At 41.5% G+C, this 17,908-nt stretch overlaps 2 protein-coding genes across 3 annotated transcripts in view; both read right to left on the bottom strand.

Annotated features, from left to right (window-relative positions):
• Positions 1-125: 125 nt before the first annotated feature.
• plpp1a (phospholipid phosphatase 1a) lies at positions 126-13,483 on the bottom strand. 2 transcript variants are annotated; one of them, XM_062413334.1, is made up of 6 exons: positions 12,959-13,483; positions 8,309-8,460; positions 5,954-6,234; positions 3,355-3,412; positions 1,604-1,780; positions 126-1,266 (listed from the first exon to the last, which is right to left on the bottom strand). In XM_062413334.1, exons 1-6 carry the CDS (start codon positions 13,014-13,016, stop codon positions 1,156-1,158), a joined length of 837 nt encoding a protein of 278 aa, XP_062269318.1. In that variant the 5' UTR covers positions 13,017-13,483; the 3' UTR covers positions 126-1,155. The 2 variants fall into 2 exon arrangements, with proteins under 2 accessions (XP_062269318.1, XP_062269317.1); XM_062413333.1 differs by lacking the exon at positions 8,309-8,460 and adding an exon at positions 10,087-10,241 and having other exon boundaries at positions 12,959-13,481.
• A 901-nt stretch (positions 13,484-14,384) lies between these two features.
• csgalnact1a (chondroitin sulfate N-acetylgalactosaminyltransferase 1a) overlaps positions 14,385-17,908 on the bottom strand; it is a 35,643-nt gene continuing 32,119 nt past the window's right edge. Inside the window, exon 8 of the mRNA XM_062413332.1 lies at positions 14,385-17,493. Coding sequence (XP_062269316.1) covers positions 17,198-17,493 — 296 coding nt within the window. The 3' untranslated portion in view covers positions 14,385-17,197. The remainder of the gene's footprint in view (positions 17,494-17,908) is intronic.

Below are 17,908 nucleotides of genomic sequence, written 5' to 3'. Positions count from 1 at the left end.
ATTTTTTTTTTTTTTTTTATATTCTCACATAGGGCTCAAATCTGCTTATTTACAAAATGAATAGTCTGTTTGATCTTTTTTCCCTGTTGAGTTGCATTTTATAAAAATAGTTCCACACATCTGGATGACAAAGTAAACAAGTCATGCTTTAATTATAAGTAGTGCCTCAAAACATTATACATCCAAAACTTTTGTTTTCACTGGTTTTCATGTTTAGTGAAGTTTCTTTCTTTGGACATCTGTACATATTTGTAACATTTATTTTCAATAAAAGTCTGTGTTGACTTGTTTATACATACAGATTATACAAAAAGTACATTGTTGTTTATTCACTTGATGTCTATATCAGTTCGTAGATACACAGGAAGCTGTGATAGCAGCGGCAGTCCAGCAAAGGCAACACGGGATTGGGAAACCGACCGCTGACTCTCCAGCTCTCTAACAAAGCTCAAGCTTCCTCCTCCGCTACGTGAGGTTAGACAGCTAGAGAATCAGCGGTGGAGTGGGTCTGGAGTCAGCTGCTCCACATGAGAAGGGTCTCCCCCTCAGGTCTAGGATGAGCTTTAGCCTCCAGCGTGTTCTCGAGTTAAATCTAACCCCTACAATTAGCCCTTTGTATTAACAAGGCATTAAAGATTGTTCCGCGTTTCTGGGAGGTTTTTCTAAAAGTGACCCTAAATCAGATCTGTGAGCAGACTGACTCCAGGTCAGGAAAAGTTCAAAGCAGGATTACATTCACAGGTTTCTCTCTCTTCCCCCCAGCAGTGGTCAGACCCTTTACAGTTGAGTGCATGCAGGCAAGTCCTCCCACTGGCTCAGTAGATCAATGGTTCCCATCTTAACAGGACCTCTAATCTATATCTTTTTCAGTCACTTTTACAAATCTACCAGGGTTGAACAAGACGGTTAATTGTCTAAAATCATAGAAGTCTTAAAATCTGAAAGGGCCTGAGGTGTAGCTTTAAAAAAAAAAAAAAAAAAAAATCTTCTGGTTTGTCATCACATAGCTTTCTTAAATGAAAAAAATGTGGGTACTCCATACTGAATCCATGCTGGGTACAACGAAGAGATTTTTTGCGTGCGATGACAGGCTAGAGAGCTGGGGTCCTGGGTGTGCGTTTGGACAGAGGTTTCCTCCTTCACCTCTCGCTTAGCTTAGTTCGTACTCTCAAAGTGGTTTCCATTAGTCGGGGTCTCCTGCAGGGTCGTCATGTCCTCTTTATGGGATTCCACACGTGGCTTGAAGAAGTCCGACACGCAGAAGACCTGCAGGATGAGAGTGTTGGTTATACAGCTGTACCTGTGCACTGCTAAAAAACCAAAGACTAAGATGTGAACTTGGATAGACCACGAGATTCAAGAGCCTTTGGCGATGAAAACTAAAATATGAGCCTAGGGTCATGCTCTGCTCAGGCACCGCCCTTCATCTGAATGCTCCAAATATGTTCTTGTTGTGAATGAGTCTGACGTGGAAAATCTCCTGCTGCTTTCTTTATGTCGCAGGCAAACTCTGGATAATGTCCTTGTTTGAGAACTGCTTTGTTTCTTATAATGACATGAGAAAAGGCCCCTGAATCGATTTTCCCTGTAAAGTAAAACTTACCACCAGTAACGCCATGAGGGCCCCCTGCAGGAGTCCAGTCAGCACGTCGCTCCAGTGGTGTTTATAATCGGACACTCTGGAAAATCCTGTGTACACTGTCGCAGCGATAAGGAAGAACTGGATTGTGGGTCGCAGCAGCCTCGCCCACTCAACCTGGAGTCGAGCCTGCAGATAGAGCTGAGAGAGACACGGGGCAATGATTAGAACAAGGGGCCAGATTGTAGCAACATTCCTGCAAGTGTGAGGACGACTCTGAGAACGTCCATTCCCACACAAGAGACGAGCTCGTGATGCAGCAGAACGCCCCTGAATTGAACATTCTTTTTTATAGTTTACTTCCTTTTCTTAGTTTGAGGCGAGAAAACAATCTGCAGGCCACATTTCCCTTCGTCAAACTGACCTTCAAATCTGTTTACTACCAGTTTGTTACTGCTACAGGATCCATCATTTAATCTGATGACCGATAACCCCACCACCTCTGGAGCAGGAGGATTTATTGCTTAAGAAGCTTTGATCTGCTGAAGGTCATTCTGGCCGTAACAGACTGTTTTGTTTGTGCTAAAAACAGGGAGTGCCTCCTCTTTTTGTTTGGAACAAGGACAAACGGTACTTTATCCCGATGCTCTTCCTGTTATACTTCCCTCTCTGACGCGCCGCCATTTGATTGGCGACTGGGGAATATAACAGATCTGTAGGCAAATGTTACTCATACTTTAACTTCAGCTCTGGAGTGGTGGCAGGACTTTGTCCCAGTGTCTATTTATATCTCCTGCTGCTGACTCATAAAGTTTATCATCAGGGCTGGGCAGTAAAATCAGCTCTGACCGGACGCAGAGGAAACCCAGAGATGCTGCAAGTGTCCGAGCACAACAGTGAAGGTTTAGTGAAGCCCTGCTGCTCAGATGAATAGTCGATAGGTATTTTGGGAAGCAGGCTTATTCACTGTTATTGATTAGATTCAGAAGAAGAAATCTATGCTCAAATATCTGTGTTAAATATAAAGCTAAAGCCAAATACCAAACTGTAAAAGAATCAGTCCTTTGTTTCACATCTTAAAGCTAACATCAAACTGAATCCTGCCTTTAGCTACATATTTACTGGATAGATATAAAACAAGTTGTAGCAGCTCAAAGTGCCTCACAATGGATTGATGGGACGATATTAAGATAAAACATTAGAGATTTTAAAAGTAATCAATAAAAAAGGTCAATGAAATTGGGTTAAAATGAACCCTGACACTTATATTAACAGAGATGAATTTGAGTAATAACCTAATGTATTAGGAATGAACTGAATCAAAAGCCAGGCTGAGATGTGTTGGAACCTCTCAACACTTCCAGCTGCTCTCAGGTCCAGGGATCCAGCTTGGAGCAAATGAGCTGCCTCCGTAAAGGTTCTTGTACTTGATTAGTGGTTCAGTTTAGATTATAAGAGCACGAATTGATTTGACACTCAGGTTTTTGTACTGAATCATTAAAGGCTGAGCCAGGCTACCTGTTTCCCTCTGGTTTCAGTCTCTGAGCGAAGCCAAGTTAACCAGCTCCTGGCTCTAGCTTTACATGTAATGGTCAGACATGAGAGGCATCAATCTTCCCATCTTAACGTTATAACTCCCAAAAACGATTCCTCTCAGTCTGAGTTCATCAACATGCACATAAGGTAAATCAACACGACAAAGCAATGACCCTGTGTAAAACAGTGTTGTGGTGAATATGCACAGATGGATATATGTTTCTGGTGTAGCTACTTACAGCCAGGAACAACATGCAGTACATGGAGAATGAGGAGTGGCCCGAGTAGAAGGACAACCTGCGAAGGAAATACAAGACAATGACTCGACGCTTTTTCATTCATTTGCAATGAAAAAGAAAAAGCCTCACAAGTTAGAAGAGATGTCTTGTATTGTTGTTTGGATCATTATTACACGTTATTAGTCAGGACACGACAACACCACAGCCTGGTAGACCCCATGTTTAGGGATTATAGTGGAGTTGAAGGTCACTGACAGGTAAGTGAGTTGCTGCGTGTGATGTCTGTGAGCCCTCCATGGCTCCCTGCCTCGGTTTCTTCCTGTTTATAATAACAGTGCCGTGGTTTCATACCGTTGTCAGGACCACGTCTGCAGAAACAGCCTCGTATGAACACACACACCCCCTGTAATGCAACTGTACACCGATTTATTTGGCGTGCCATTCGACTCCGGCACTCGGCGAGGGGTCCTAGGCTTTGCGGGATGGAATATGAAGAGATGTGTATTTCAGTGCGGCTTGTTACCGAGGGGCCGGTTTACTGAGCTGTCTGGATAAATGTGGAAGGTAAATCCCAACAACCGGACCACAGAGACATGGAAAAGCTAAAGAGCTCCACTGGGGGGGTTTTAACTCAACAATTATGCCAAAATAAACAACAGGCACTCCCCTGTGGCTCAGTCATCTCTTACACAAACAAAGTTAAGCAATTTTATCCATCAAGCGGCCAAATACGTGAAGATATGACGTTTACAATAAGAATTAAGACCTCAATTTAGAGGCTGAAAGCGTGGGTTGGTAATTCATTATCATCATCTTGAGTTAGTGATTCATCCGTCAGCACACCACTGGTGCCATGGTAACACAACCCAGCTGACCAATGCCATGCTAACACTGACCTCTGTGGCGTCAGATTAAAGCTCTGCCAGACCCACAGAGAGCTGCACTCATTCTGTATTCACGGTTTCAGTAAGCATGAATTATTTGTGTCCTGTGGATTCCTTCCTTACGAGAGAACAAACCTATTCCCACTAAAGTCTCATCCAGCTTAATGTATTTTTCTCTTTTACAGGAAAACCAAATGCAGTTGTGAAAGCACGCCTCCTCTTTTCTGTGGCAGTCAGCGGAGGAGGAATCATGTTTCTGTAAGAGGATCCATAACCTGCTCTCTCCTCTGCTGCTGCATGTATTCACTCTGTTAGTGAGAAAGCAGAACATCTTAAAAGCCTCAGATGTATTCCTTGTGTCACCATGTTTTTCTCCTGGCCTGCTGACGTCTGTTGATGCTACGTCTAACAAGAAAAGAAACACACACTGCAGTGTACGAAGTGATAAGGCTGCAGGAAATGTCAACAATTGTGCACCACACCCACGGGTAATGTACAGGAGAGGAGAAGCGGGTGGGTGGGCACATTTCCACTCAGCTCTCAGACTCAGGGGCTGCGGCTCGGAGAAACACTCCGACCTGTGAGAACAATGACCTGACCTTCAAGAAGAACAGAGGAGTAAAGCGTAGAAGGTTCCTCCTAGCGCTTAAAAATCCTCCTCTGCACTGACACGAGGGGAACAGTTGATGTCACCGTTCAGGCCCCTGCTTCTATAATTACCACTGCTGTCCGTGGTTGTTACCAGAATGGGAAGTGGAAATCCTCTCCGCCTACTTTGCTTCCTGCTGCTCTGAGCTGATAAGGAACAGCTTGGAATCACAGCAGAAACGTCAGATTCCTGAAGTGTTACTCTGCTCTACTATCTCCAGTTGAGAAAAGGTTCGCCCAGCATTTCACTGTAAACACTCCTTAATATAATCTGTGTGCACCGATCCGCTTAGAGCCTCACATGCGCCTGAGCTTAAAGCATTACAAGCATTACAAAACTTGTGAAGTTTCAGGCTTCTCATCATATCTGTTATTTAAAATCCACCCCTTTAACTGGAACACTCTTATTGCCTCTCTTAAACATTTGTCCTCCTGATATCTGAACAACTCAGATTGAAATAAACAGCTGAAAAAGTCTTCATATACCGATTCACAGGTTCTTTAGTGACTGTGCTAGACTTCGCCCTTTGTGGTCGCACAGACATAAAGACGTTTAGAGCTTTTTGTCCGGCAAATCTTTTTACTCTGCAACTAGACAAGAACCTTCAGACTGCAGCTAAAAATTATAGTTAAGATTCACTAGTCTGCTTGTTATTTTCTTAGATAAAACCATCCTTTTTTTTTTGTCTTTAAATTCAAAGAAATTCCAATACCAGGTCACCACCATATATGAAAAAGTTAATTCTGTTTTGAGAAGATGAAATCAGCAGAACAGTTGGAGTTTTTAGCTTTTTCACCAGAAATAAACAAAACAGAAAACCTACAGCTACCTTCAGCAGAGCAGCTTGTGTGTTGTGGTGACTGCAGAGAATCGTGTCACCTCTGATTTGCTGCTCATTGAGCTCATCGCTTTTAATGGACAGAAATACCTTAAGACGTGTATGAACATTTGTATCAACTCTATTCAGGCAATGGTGGTAGCAGTAAAAGAACAATGGTCAGAGTTTAATTTGAAACAAATAAAACAGGGAAAGACAACAGGTGTTTTGCGATGAAATGAGCCCTACCTGCCCTCGTTGACCTTGGTCGCGTCTCCGGTGCAAGTGAAGTTTTCGATATAACCCCCTGATGAACAGTCGATCTGGTTCCAGTCGGGCCGGCAGACGTCCAGGAAGTGTGGCCTGAGCCGGCCGATGGAATACTTGGCGATGTCGGTCAGAGACTGGCTCATGGCGGCACCAAAGAGAAAGGTGCCGATGGCTTTGTAAACAGAAGCAATGTAGTTGCCGAAAGATGACTTGGATTTGATGCGATTTAGATGAACTGAAAGGCACTCGCCAATGATCATCTGTAAGAGGGAGGGGAGGGAGGAAGGAGACAGAGTCAGACGTTTGCACAGGTAAACAAACAAAATGCAACTGAAAGAATTCTTCAACACCAGAGCCAGCAATATATTCCCTAATCCCCTCACCACTATCTTCAGAGAAAGCTGTTTTCTGTAACTGCTTTTAGAGGATTTGTTTGACTTTTTTAAAGAGACACAATTGTTCTTGTGGAGGATTATTGATACCACTCTCACATCTCATATTGGTGAATCATGAACCACAGCTAGCAGCCAGCTTACTTAGTTTAGCACAGCTGATTTGTCTTTTTTTTCTAAACTAAAATCACCTTCCCACCACAGACCAGCCTTTTTATGGATTAAACAAACAAGATAAAGCGCATCAATATGAGATTATGATATTCAAATCAATAAAATAGACTTTATTGTCCCATGGGGAAATTAGCCTTGGGCCAAAGTGCTACAGCAGCTGCAAAACAATACATTGTGTTACAAACAACATATTAAGATAAATGTATTCTTTCAAAGCATTTGGGCAGAGGCAGGCCAATTGTTTCCCTCTCTTTCACATCATTATGCTAAGCTAACCATCGCCTGGCTGTAGCTTCACCACCGCTAAGTGGGTTAGGTTTTCCTTTTGTGTATTTCGGCTGAATGACTCAAAAACTAAAGAACCAATTTCCATAGGACGTCAACCTTCTACTTAACAACATGACACCTGAGAGTGGTAGAATAACTCTTCTGGGCAAGAACGCAATATCAATGTCAAACAATTCCTTTAAATACATTGAACAACAGCAAATATTATTATTATTATTAAGTTTTGGCAGTATTTGTACGAAATGCATTCCTCTCAGATAGTAAATACTGTTGGAAATATAATGAGCAAAGGAAGATGTCCACTTAAAATAATGAACTTGAATCCTTTAGTTGGCTGTAAATGTTTATATTAGATCATGCCTGTTGTTAAATGTCATTGTAACACATTTGTTTGTTTGTATATCATTTGTGTGTTTGTATATCATTTGTGTATTTGAGCTGTGGGATACATCACAGGAATGACTCATAACTTCCCCTTGTTGGCCTTGTGATGCATGTGAATGTGTTTGTTTGGTCACAGTGTGATCAGATAACAGGCCCAGGGGCCGAAGACTCGTCTCACACAAAAGCTGTTGAAGGAACTTTACGCTGCCGCTTTGCTTTCCGTATCTACAAATGCAGAGAATAAGACAACTGCAAACTTCTGCTGATGTGTCACTAAAGATTTAGGTTGTCGGTTTCTAATAGAGCTGCTTTACCTCAACTAAGTCCAGCTATACATTTTATACAGTATGTTTACAATAGAGGACGAATATCAGCGTTATTTCATTCATCCGTGGAGGTTAAAGCTACAGTATGGAAACTTCACTTCTCTTAAGTGAAAAAAATATTTTCACTGCTTTTATATAGAATTGACTGGGTCTATTTAAGAAAAGGTGACTGCTACATCAGTTTCTATCCTGTTTATTCAACAGTCCGAGGTTAATACCTCACTGCTTCTGAAGCCTTTGCCTCATTAAGTATCTTCCTGTCACAGTGGCTGCAGATTTTGGAAGAAGTACAAAGTATTTTTGGGCTGCTGATACCGATATAACAGAGTGAAAGACTTCTGTTCATTGAAGTTGAATTAAAAAATGAACATTGTTTTTGTTAAATAAACATAAATACAGGATTTTCTGAATTGTTGTTCTGTATAATAAAAGGGGTCATATCAGCAGACATAAACGCAGCTGAGTCTGTGACAGTCTGAAATCAGCTGATTCTTACTGACCAATTGATTTTTGTCCAGCTTTTAACGGCGTGTCTCAGAGCGCCTCTCCATGTCATCTTGAAAACAGGTTCTACAACATGCTATTAGGAAACTAAACTAAGGTTAATGGTAGCGATGGTTAATTCAAGCAGTTAAAACACATACATTACAGAATAATCAATAAACCAGCACCCATGGTTAAAGAGAAAGAAAGAAGTTAAAAGTGGATGAAGATGAGAAGCAAATATTGAGTGTAAGAAGATACGAAGAGTATCAAACTGATGCACTTACAGTGAGTATTACGACGGGAATCATGACCCCCCCTAACAACTGATAGGAGATGGTCTCCTCTTTATCGGGGTACTTGATTGAATCGTCATTACAGAAAAAGCCCCGTCGGAAAGGACTGTGTTGCACATTGAGTATTACAAACGGGAGTCCAGCTATAGCAGAGAAGCAGTGAGAGAAAAACACAAATAAAAAAAATATGTTACAAAGATGTCCCAGCGACTCAGATGCAACAGTCTGTGGCTGTGCGGAGAGGGAGACGGTGGCCATGCGAGAGAGGCGTCCCCTGCAACGTCCGCCATCTTCTGCAAATATTAATGGTTATAAGTGGAACGAGACAGTTGAGTGCTGTTAAAGAGTGAAAGTTAAAAGAGCAAACCTCAGAGCACCAAAAGAGACATTGAGGAGGAGGTAAATGAGACGTGAGTCCTGGAACTTTCTCTCCTAGGCTGTGATAGGTGCAGCTGACGGCTTGTTTTATTGGGGATGTGGTTGACTTCGATCCAGCAGATCCACGGGAAGCTGAAGCTGTCGGTGCGTGAGAAGAAGCAGCCATCTCACAGACTCTTCATCCCTAACATGACTGAAACTCAACACCACATTACGCACCTTCTTGTTCAAACCGCAGTTTTTTTATTTCTCATCCATCTTTACATCCTATTATATCTTTCCCGCAGTTTGGCAGACGTTGCGTTGTTTGCAGTTTAGACAACAGTAACATTTAAGAATATAAATAGAGCAACAGACTGAGGTTATGAATACTCGTGATACATACAGAACTTGGTGGAAGAGATTAACTACTGATCTTACAAAGTAATAAGAGGACACACACACACACACACACTCACTGAGCAATTTCTCAGAAAACGATCGCTCCGGTCCAAAAGTGCATTCCAGCTATTTTAAGGAACAGAGGGACACAGCACGCGGCCTGCATGTGTGATGCACTAATTCAAAACAGCAACACAGATTTAATGCAACTACAAATACTTTCCTTTCTTCCTTCATATCATCCGCATTCAGATTAACACATTCATTTGTGGTTCTGGTCTTTTGTGTGAGGTTGAGTTTGTGTCTGACTGGACTAAATGTTTAGGGCTGGACTAATCACATATTTGACGATATTATAAATAGTTTGGAAAGTAAATATAATTTGTGTTGTATTTTATCTGTAGCCTGAATATTAAATGACATCTCATGAAGATTTATGAGCTGATTGAAACAATCATTTTATGGCAGAAAGCCTCATAAAGCCTGTGGTAAGTGAGATCAAACAAACCTTTGCTCTAGGACTGTTTATGAACTTGCATATGTGTGTGCGTGTGTGTGTGTGTGTGTGTGCGCGTGCGTGTGCATAGATGAAGCAGAATTTATTATTTTGTTCAATTGTTGTGGAGACAGGTAGCATAAAGTGGACATCCTCCTTTACCGTCAGCTTAGTAGAACTAAAGAACATTTCCAGTATTTGGTTTCAATAACAGCGACAGTTGAAATGATTTGTAGTTTCGCCAGTAAACAAACAGCTAGTCATTATGACAATGTGTTGGCCTTCAAACATACTGGTTTTGCTGGCTCTGTGAGTCCTAACACAAGGAGAAACAAGAGTAACTGATCACAATAAGTTCTGCTTTCCCTGTAGGTGTGCTGGTACACAAAATCTAACCAAACACCCTGGCGCACCTTGGAATGCTTTACTGTCATGCGCGACACCTGTGGCTGGAACGTCGGCTCATTTTCCATGAGACTGGTCGTTTCTAAACTACGTCATGACTCCTACTTACGCAGCTAATGGGCAGGGCGAAGCCCACAGTGTATAGAACTGTGGAGGTGACAGTGCTGTTGTGGAACGGGTACTTGATGCTGTCGTCGTTACAGAAAAAGCCCCTCTGGTAAGGGCGGATCTTACCCAGGTTAAAGGCTGCAAGAGGCAGACCTCCTGTGGACAGAGATCAGGAGGAGTTAAGGCAGGAAGAAGTAAGACATGGTAGAGAAAGCGAGGGAGCTGAGGGAGGGTGGAGGTCTTCAACTATGTCATCTTTCGGGCGGAGGTGAAAGACCACCAACCTTTTTTTAGCAACTGAACTGAGAATACTATTAGCTCTTTTATATGTTTCTTATTGCTACTAAACCCAATGGGGAAACCATAACAATGTGCTAAATCTGCCACAAGCCCACTCCTTTTGAGAAAATAAACATATTTATATGTAAAAATATAAAACATTAATTCACATTGTGTGTCCTGTTTACATAGAGGTTTTCTTTTCATATCAGCATTATCACCAAACCAATACATATTGGTCAGGCGCTAGAAAAAGCGTTATAATTGGTCATTAACGTAGCACAAAGAGTTGTCACGTCTCTGGACAGAGCCTTGATGGAAAAGTGAATGGATTAGGCTGATTTGTTTTCAGAGTGCAAAGTCCACAGAGGATAACACTGCCGTCATTTCTCTGACTGTTCAGCCCAGAGTTGTTCATCCATTTGAACAGAAGTTGAGGGTCTGTTGTATTATTGCACATTTACAGTCCCAGTCAAATAAAAGGCAGAAAAAAGTCTGAAGTATCTTCTCTCTGGTATTTTTGTTCTGTTGCTTCTGCAGCTGTTCACGCCTTCAGCTGTGCCATCCAGAATTTGACGGGCAACAACAGCTGGAGATGCCAGTGAGTCGGGAGAGAAACACGCCCACGGCAGGACATGGGCAAGAACCCACTGTAACTTTCTAACAGTGTTACTATTGACTCTGATCTCATCTGCAACCAAACAGCTCCACAGCACATAATACAGAAATAAAGAAAAGTGTGGATATATTGTAGCATAGATAAATATTTCCATGTGATATCTTATCAAGACTTTTTTAGCAGCACCTTCTCCGTCCCTGCTAATTCATTTCAGAAACTCACATTTATCATGTTCATGTTCTTATTCCATTCAGTGTCAGTGTTACACGCAGCCGAGCATGACTGCTGGTAAGAGCCTCAGTCTGGGGACTCTCACAGATGATTATAATTGAATGTGTGCGTGCATGTGTCATTAGCAGAATAATCAAGTTGGCGTCTGCATCAGTCGTCTAAACAGCTCACAGAGATTGTACAGTCACACTGCTCCTCACCAGGTCCGATCCCCTGCACCCAGAAAATGTGCTTCACTTTTGATTGGTGTTTTTTTTACCATTATCGGTTTAGTTTCCTCAAACTTTGAGGCATTCGGTACATATATTTAAGCTTTTGCGTAGAACACCCCAATTATTATTCCAAGGAGAGTATCTCTGTACATCTTGAAAAAAATGTGCATGAAGGGTACAAACAATATTATATTCATCCTGCCAGCAAAACATACGAGGGCTGAAGGGCATGGCCAAATATTATAGCAAGATAAAGTCAATGTCGATAAGTATCACGATTAATGTCACATTGTTATTTGTTTAAGTTTAAAAACAAATAACAATTTGTTTAAATCATCTACCTCAGAATTTTAAAAAGGTTTTGCTTTAGATCAATTATGTGTCATACCTCCTCACTGAGCTTACACATTGCACAAGCATTATATCGACATATTGGACTTTTGTTATATTGCTATCGATAATAATTATATTAGGGATAATGTTGTATTGCCCAGTCCCTCTTGAGAGTGTGCAAGTGGAGCCAAAGCCTGATGAGTCATCATACAAATCATTTATCCATAATCAGATTTGAAGCCTCAGAGGCCGTGTCTCAGCAGAACTGAAACATGGCTGCTCTCTAAGACGTCTTACAGGAATCTTAAACTGTACTGACAGTCTGACATTCACTTGTCTTACATGTTCTGAGTGCCTCTTATAACTCACTTTTCTCAGAAATGTTGTTGTTTGTTGTTGTTTTATATGTTTGAGAGTAAAGGGAGTGGAAACTGGTTTATGGACAAAAACAGTTAACTTTGAATATTTGAGTGAATTCAACATTAGTGAGTGAGCTGCAAAATCTCAGACACGACATGTGCTCTAATAATAGGTGTGTGAATCGATAAGTCATTATTTCAAAGCAAAAAAGGGAAATATTTAATTTAGGATTTTAGCCCATTTATCAGAGAAAACAAGGTATTTTCAACACGTCACTTACGACTCTGCGAACATACAATCAACACAATTTATTGTCCCAACAACTGATCAACCAATTTAGAACATGATCTGCATGTAAATCAAAATATAAATGATTATTAGGTGCAAACTCAACTAAAACACCACTTGTACTCGGATATAGAAATCCTATGTAAAGGCGTGTTTATACACTTTGAGTATTTAAAGTAAATTAACATTTATCAATGAGACAGTAACCATAGTAACCATATACTGTATATGCGACATGATGACTTAGTTACTGAGTTTAATGTCATATTTGAATTAAAAAACAGTGTCGCTCATTTAAATACAATGGAAACAGAGAACATGGGACTCTACGCTCCATTGATCAGCCTTTACTTCTCACACACAAAAACAGATTTCGATTGGTTAGTGGAAGAATGAGAGGTTCAAACAAATGGCGTTGCAAGAAGTCTCAGTAACACAGAACCAGCCACCACTCCCTTCACGTGACGACAGGCTGTTCGATGCCCACACGCGAGGTTACAGATCAGATCCTGTTGGGAACCAGCAGCAGCAGGAAAAGACCAAACACTCACCCAGGACGAGACAGGCTACGTCGAGCAGGACAAAGGGGATTCCTCTGGTCTCGAACATGTTCGCTCTTGTGTGTGTCGGCGGCGAGTCCCGGGCTCCAGCTGCTCTTCAGGGAGAGACACCGGGCTGAGGTGGGTGTGGGTGGGGGGTGCGTGAGTGAGTGGACGCTCCTCCTCGGGACGTCGCTGTTTCCGACTCGGGAGGAAGATACCATAGATACCACAAACCGCAGGCGCTCGGTTCAAGCCCTCGATAAGAAACGTAGACGCCCTCTTGTTGTGACAAACACGCAGAGCGGTCCGCCCGCGGCCAGAGGGGGGCTCATGTCAGGCGGACAAACGCGTCTTCCGGCCGGGTGGCGGGGAACCGCAGCTCAGCCGGTGGCTCCCCTGCTCCGCCATGTCTGTTATTAGAGCTGTGAAACGGAGCCGGTTGTCTCTGTCATGGAGAACGAGACGGTCTTCACCTGTGTCCTCCGGAGGGTGTTCGGAGACGCACGAGCCTGTTCGACGGTTTACGGAGAATTCCGGAGGAAGCCGAAGCTGCAGGCCCGGTGCTGCCTTCAGTGACCAGCGGAAATACGATACTATCCCCTTTGGTGACCTCGGGCCACCGCTTACATTTCACATTATTAATACAAAAACAGAAGGTGCACCGATACACATGTGAGGTAATGTTTTATGAATCAAATATAACAAAGAGGACACTCAACAAAACTATGTAAAAACTAAAATATCGTATATTATAACTCAATCCCTACATTTTTCAAAACTATAGAGAGATACACTTGTATTGTATTCTTAACGAAATCATTTTTAACATTTCTTTGCAATATATGGAGCTAATTTCCACTGTAAAAAAACGAATGTAGAATAAACTGTGAACTGGTTTGATGCTTGAGATAAAATAAACTTCAGTAATTCTGGGCATTATATGTACATATTTATCTCGGATAGTTTACTTTCTGATCGTATTTAGCTCACTGTCACCACCTAGTGTTCTGGTGTTTAAACTACACTAACAGCAAAATACTCTACTACAGTAACTGGATATTATGCTGAATACCATCTCCGAAATCTTCACAGGCCTGAGGGCTCGAGTGGTCAGAAAAAACACCAAGAGATGCTGAGAGTGATTAGAGGGTGCTAAAAGACGACAAATGCTATATGACTACAAACATCACGGCTGTGTGGCTTCATTTTCTGTCTCTTTCGGTTTTGGTATCTGGCTCGTGTGTATGGTGGGGGGGCCTTTAACATGTCTGTGCTCAGGGGCCCATGGTGCCATTATCATCCTATTATCATGAGGTAAAAATAATAAAATATGTTGTTAAATTGGCGAAATACTTAGCTTTACTCTTTTAACAGGTGAGTACTGATGCTTTGTTGTTTTTACTGTTCCCTCTTTTAATTCAATATTTCCCTGATTCTCTGACCGATCAAGAAAGGGTCATTAAAAGTAGCAATATAAACACTAAGTTTATATGGAAAACAACATTTACAAAACAATATTTGGCAATAAAATAATAAACAATATAAAATAAACGATATCAGTATCATGGACATTTTATATACACACACGTTTATTGTTTTATATGGTACTTAAGAAAACAAAATGGAAAACAATACATACAATACAAATATTTTATTCAACTAATTTACATTAAATGAAAAAGATAACAATGACAAGGTTTTTGATGTATTATAACAAGGAATGTTTCAATAAAAAAAAAAAAAGTGCCTTTTTCACATCTTAAGGCAAACACCAAAAATACATTGTTACATGATTGTTTTCATTGAAGAAGTGCTGGTGATTTAATTATGTGTGAGTATAATAAAACTAATTAAATATAAGCCACCACGAGGCAGCTGAAGTTTGGTGGCAATACATAAAACATCACATTTTCTCTTTCATTATTGCACTCTGGACTTTACTTATGAAATGAGAAACAAAAACAGGACAATCAAAAGTCTCATTCTGACTTGTTAAGTCGCCGTCAGCATCATGACAGTGATCGGTATTACTGTCAGTCCGTTATTCGTCCTTTATCCATCCATTACGTGGGCACTAATTAATTATGTGACAAAAACACAACTAAGTCTATATCGTGCTTTCTCTTTAAAAAAATAAATATGTGTAATAATGTTAAGAGCACTCACATACACACATACACCTTATACTCAGTAGGCTTTAGGGAAAAAAAGTCATTTTACGGACAAATACCTAGAGATAATGCAATTTATGGCATGGTTTCCTTTAACTATAACACCAACTCTCACCTTATTAAAAAAGATGAATGGCACATACACACAATACTGCAATTGAAATGAGACAAACGGAATCGTATAAATGGTGACATACACAAGATAATAACAAACATAAATAGAAATAACTGATCAATAATTTATAAAAAAGCTTTACAAGGCCATTGCAGGCGTTGAAGAAGTCCTTCATTGTTTAACCTACATGCTATTCATTTTCATATTCAGTCCACCAGGTGGTTCTCTTTCCCTACATATAAAAACCTGTATTGACGAGACAGTGTTCAGGTTTTTTCTCTACACAAGGCACATGGTTGAGAAATTTTCCAGCTCAAAGTTCAGGCCCTGTGTTTTCTCTCTGAAAACACCTGTTGCAGTTACACAGGAAAACTAAAAACGCAGATGAAAGTACAGATGGATGATCGGACAAGATCAGAGTACTGCAGTAGTTTAATTGTTAATAGAAGCTTTTGAGATATTAATGGCTCACTCATTGTTATTGAGCCCACAAGTGACGTCACATTGTCCATCCACAGCTACACCAGAGCAACATGATCTCCATCCGTTCAAAAGTCTTCACATTATTCATTTAGGGAATAGTTTGATATTTTGGTAAATATGCTTATTCTCACTCTTCAAGAAAGTTTTGCTCGACGAGTGATTCTTCATTCAGGCCTGGACACAAAATATGAAGATACAGCGAGCGGCCTTTTAACTTGCAGAGATGGAATGTAACTAAGCTTATTACTGTGTATTCTAATAATTAAAACTTATGCACATCTAGTGTACCTCAGTATTTTCCTTTAGGCCACTTATACCTCCACTCCACTACATTTCAAAGAGAAACTGCATGAATTAACAGCTTTATGAGTAACAGATACTCATAAAGATACTCATAAACCTGTTATACAGATAACAGGTACAGATTGGACTTTTTGAATACTTTACATATTTATGATGAATCTTTTAAACATGTTTTGTTTTTGATGTAACTGCAGCACACAACAAAGTACACAGGTAGAGCTGAAATAATTAGTCAGGTAAGGAATCGGCCAAATTACAGAAAATCATCTGCCACCTATTGACTGATCCATGAAGAAGAAAACTATTTAAATTTAAAGGAAATATTTGTTTGACTTTTACAAAGTTGTTAAATGTAACATTTCTCACTTTCTCTATTTCTCTTTATCTGAAACCAATTTAGCAATACAATGTTGCCAAACACCACATCCCTTAACTTTTCAAGCCCACCAACACACTGAGGCAGAAACTGGTCCAAAGACAAAACATCCAGACATGAGCAGAGCAATGTAGTGCATGCAGTTAAATGTAGTGAGGAATGCACAGACCTGTACACTGGGGAAACTATAAGCCCCTTCACAAACGCATGGCACAGCACAGGAGAGCCAGCTCCTCAGGTCAGGATTGTATCTAAGGGACAGGGGACATTCATTTGAAGACAACAATGTCCACATTTTGTCCAGGGCAGTTTGAAAGAGGAGTGAAGGAAGCCATTTACGTCGAACTAGAGAAACTGTCTCTGAACAGAGGAGGAGGTGTAAGACACTACCTACTGTGGTAGTACAGTAGCCACATACAACACAGACTTGATTTCCATCCACAGCAAGTTTCACCACAATTCAATTGTGGGTCAACGACTCGCAGACGACTCCCAACGAACCTATCAGCAGGGTGGGTCCAGCCTGTCCGGTCCAGTAAGACCGGGCCAGTTAGCTGTGCCCCTCTATTTCCAGTCTTTGTGCTAAGCTAAGCTAGTCACCAGCTGACTCCAGCTCCATATTTTGTGTACACAGATGAGAATGAAATCTTTGAAAAGAAGGCAACTAAGCATAATCCCTTGAAAACAGTTGAACTCCTCCTTTTAAATCGTACGTAGTTCATGTCAGCCGGTTTTTTGTCTCCTCACTTCGAACCGATTGCCGTCATTGCAGTGATTCTAACCACACCACTTGTGAGTCTTCATGTCTTCTTGGGGTTGGAGTTCTGCTGCTGCTTCTGTTTGCGGAGGTGCGCCTCGATCTCCTGCCTGAAGAACAGCATCCCCAGCTGGCCGTGCGAGGCCTCGTTCATGGCCTTGGACTGCATGCACATGCGGTACTGGTCCGGCGGGAGCTCATCGGCACACTGCTTCTCGTGCCACAGGTGGAACAGGCCCCGGGACGGCGCCCGCACCACCAGGAGGTTGCTGTGGAGGTACTTCCTGTAGAGGTGGACGTCCTCACCTCCCCAGCCTTTGATGTCGATGTCAAAGCCTCCTGCGAGGACAGAGAGTAAACAAGATTTAAAAACTTGGCGCTGCACAGCTTCGTTACACGTGCTGTTGTGTAAAAAGGCCTCTTGATATGCAAGCACTTGTTTTCTCTGCACTGTGTTGACTAACTCTTAGTGGAATGCTGTTTGTGAGTCCTGATTAGAGCAAACAGAACGTGATCATAATCTCTGCACGGTGGTCGGTTGTTCAATGAGGAGGCAGCTAGAAACCTCTCGACTGAAGGCAACAGATCTCAACCGGGCGTGTTTAAATCTGCCTCTTTGCATGTCTGGACCGCGATGCCCTCACTTGGTGTAACACAAGCTGGGTGTTTTGTTTTGGATTTTCTCTTTCGGCCTCCTCTCTTCACTCCTGCTCCGGGGCTAAACCGAGAGGAGACATGAACCCAGCAGATGAAT

The sequence above is a fragment of the Platichthys flesus genome, chromosome 19 (genome assembly GCF_949316205.1).
Source record: "Platichthys flesus chromosome 19, fPlaFle2.1, whole genome shotgun sequence".
In the NCBI taxonomy this organism is placed as follows: domain Eukaryota; kingdom Metazoa; phylum Chordata; class Actinopteri; order Pleuronectiformes; family Pleuronectidae; genus Platichthys; species Platichthys flesus.
This window is presented reverse-complemented; position numbering and strand designations above follow the sequence as displayed.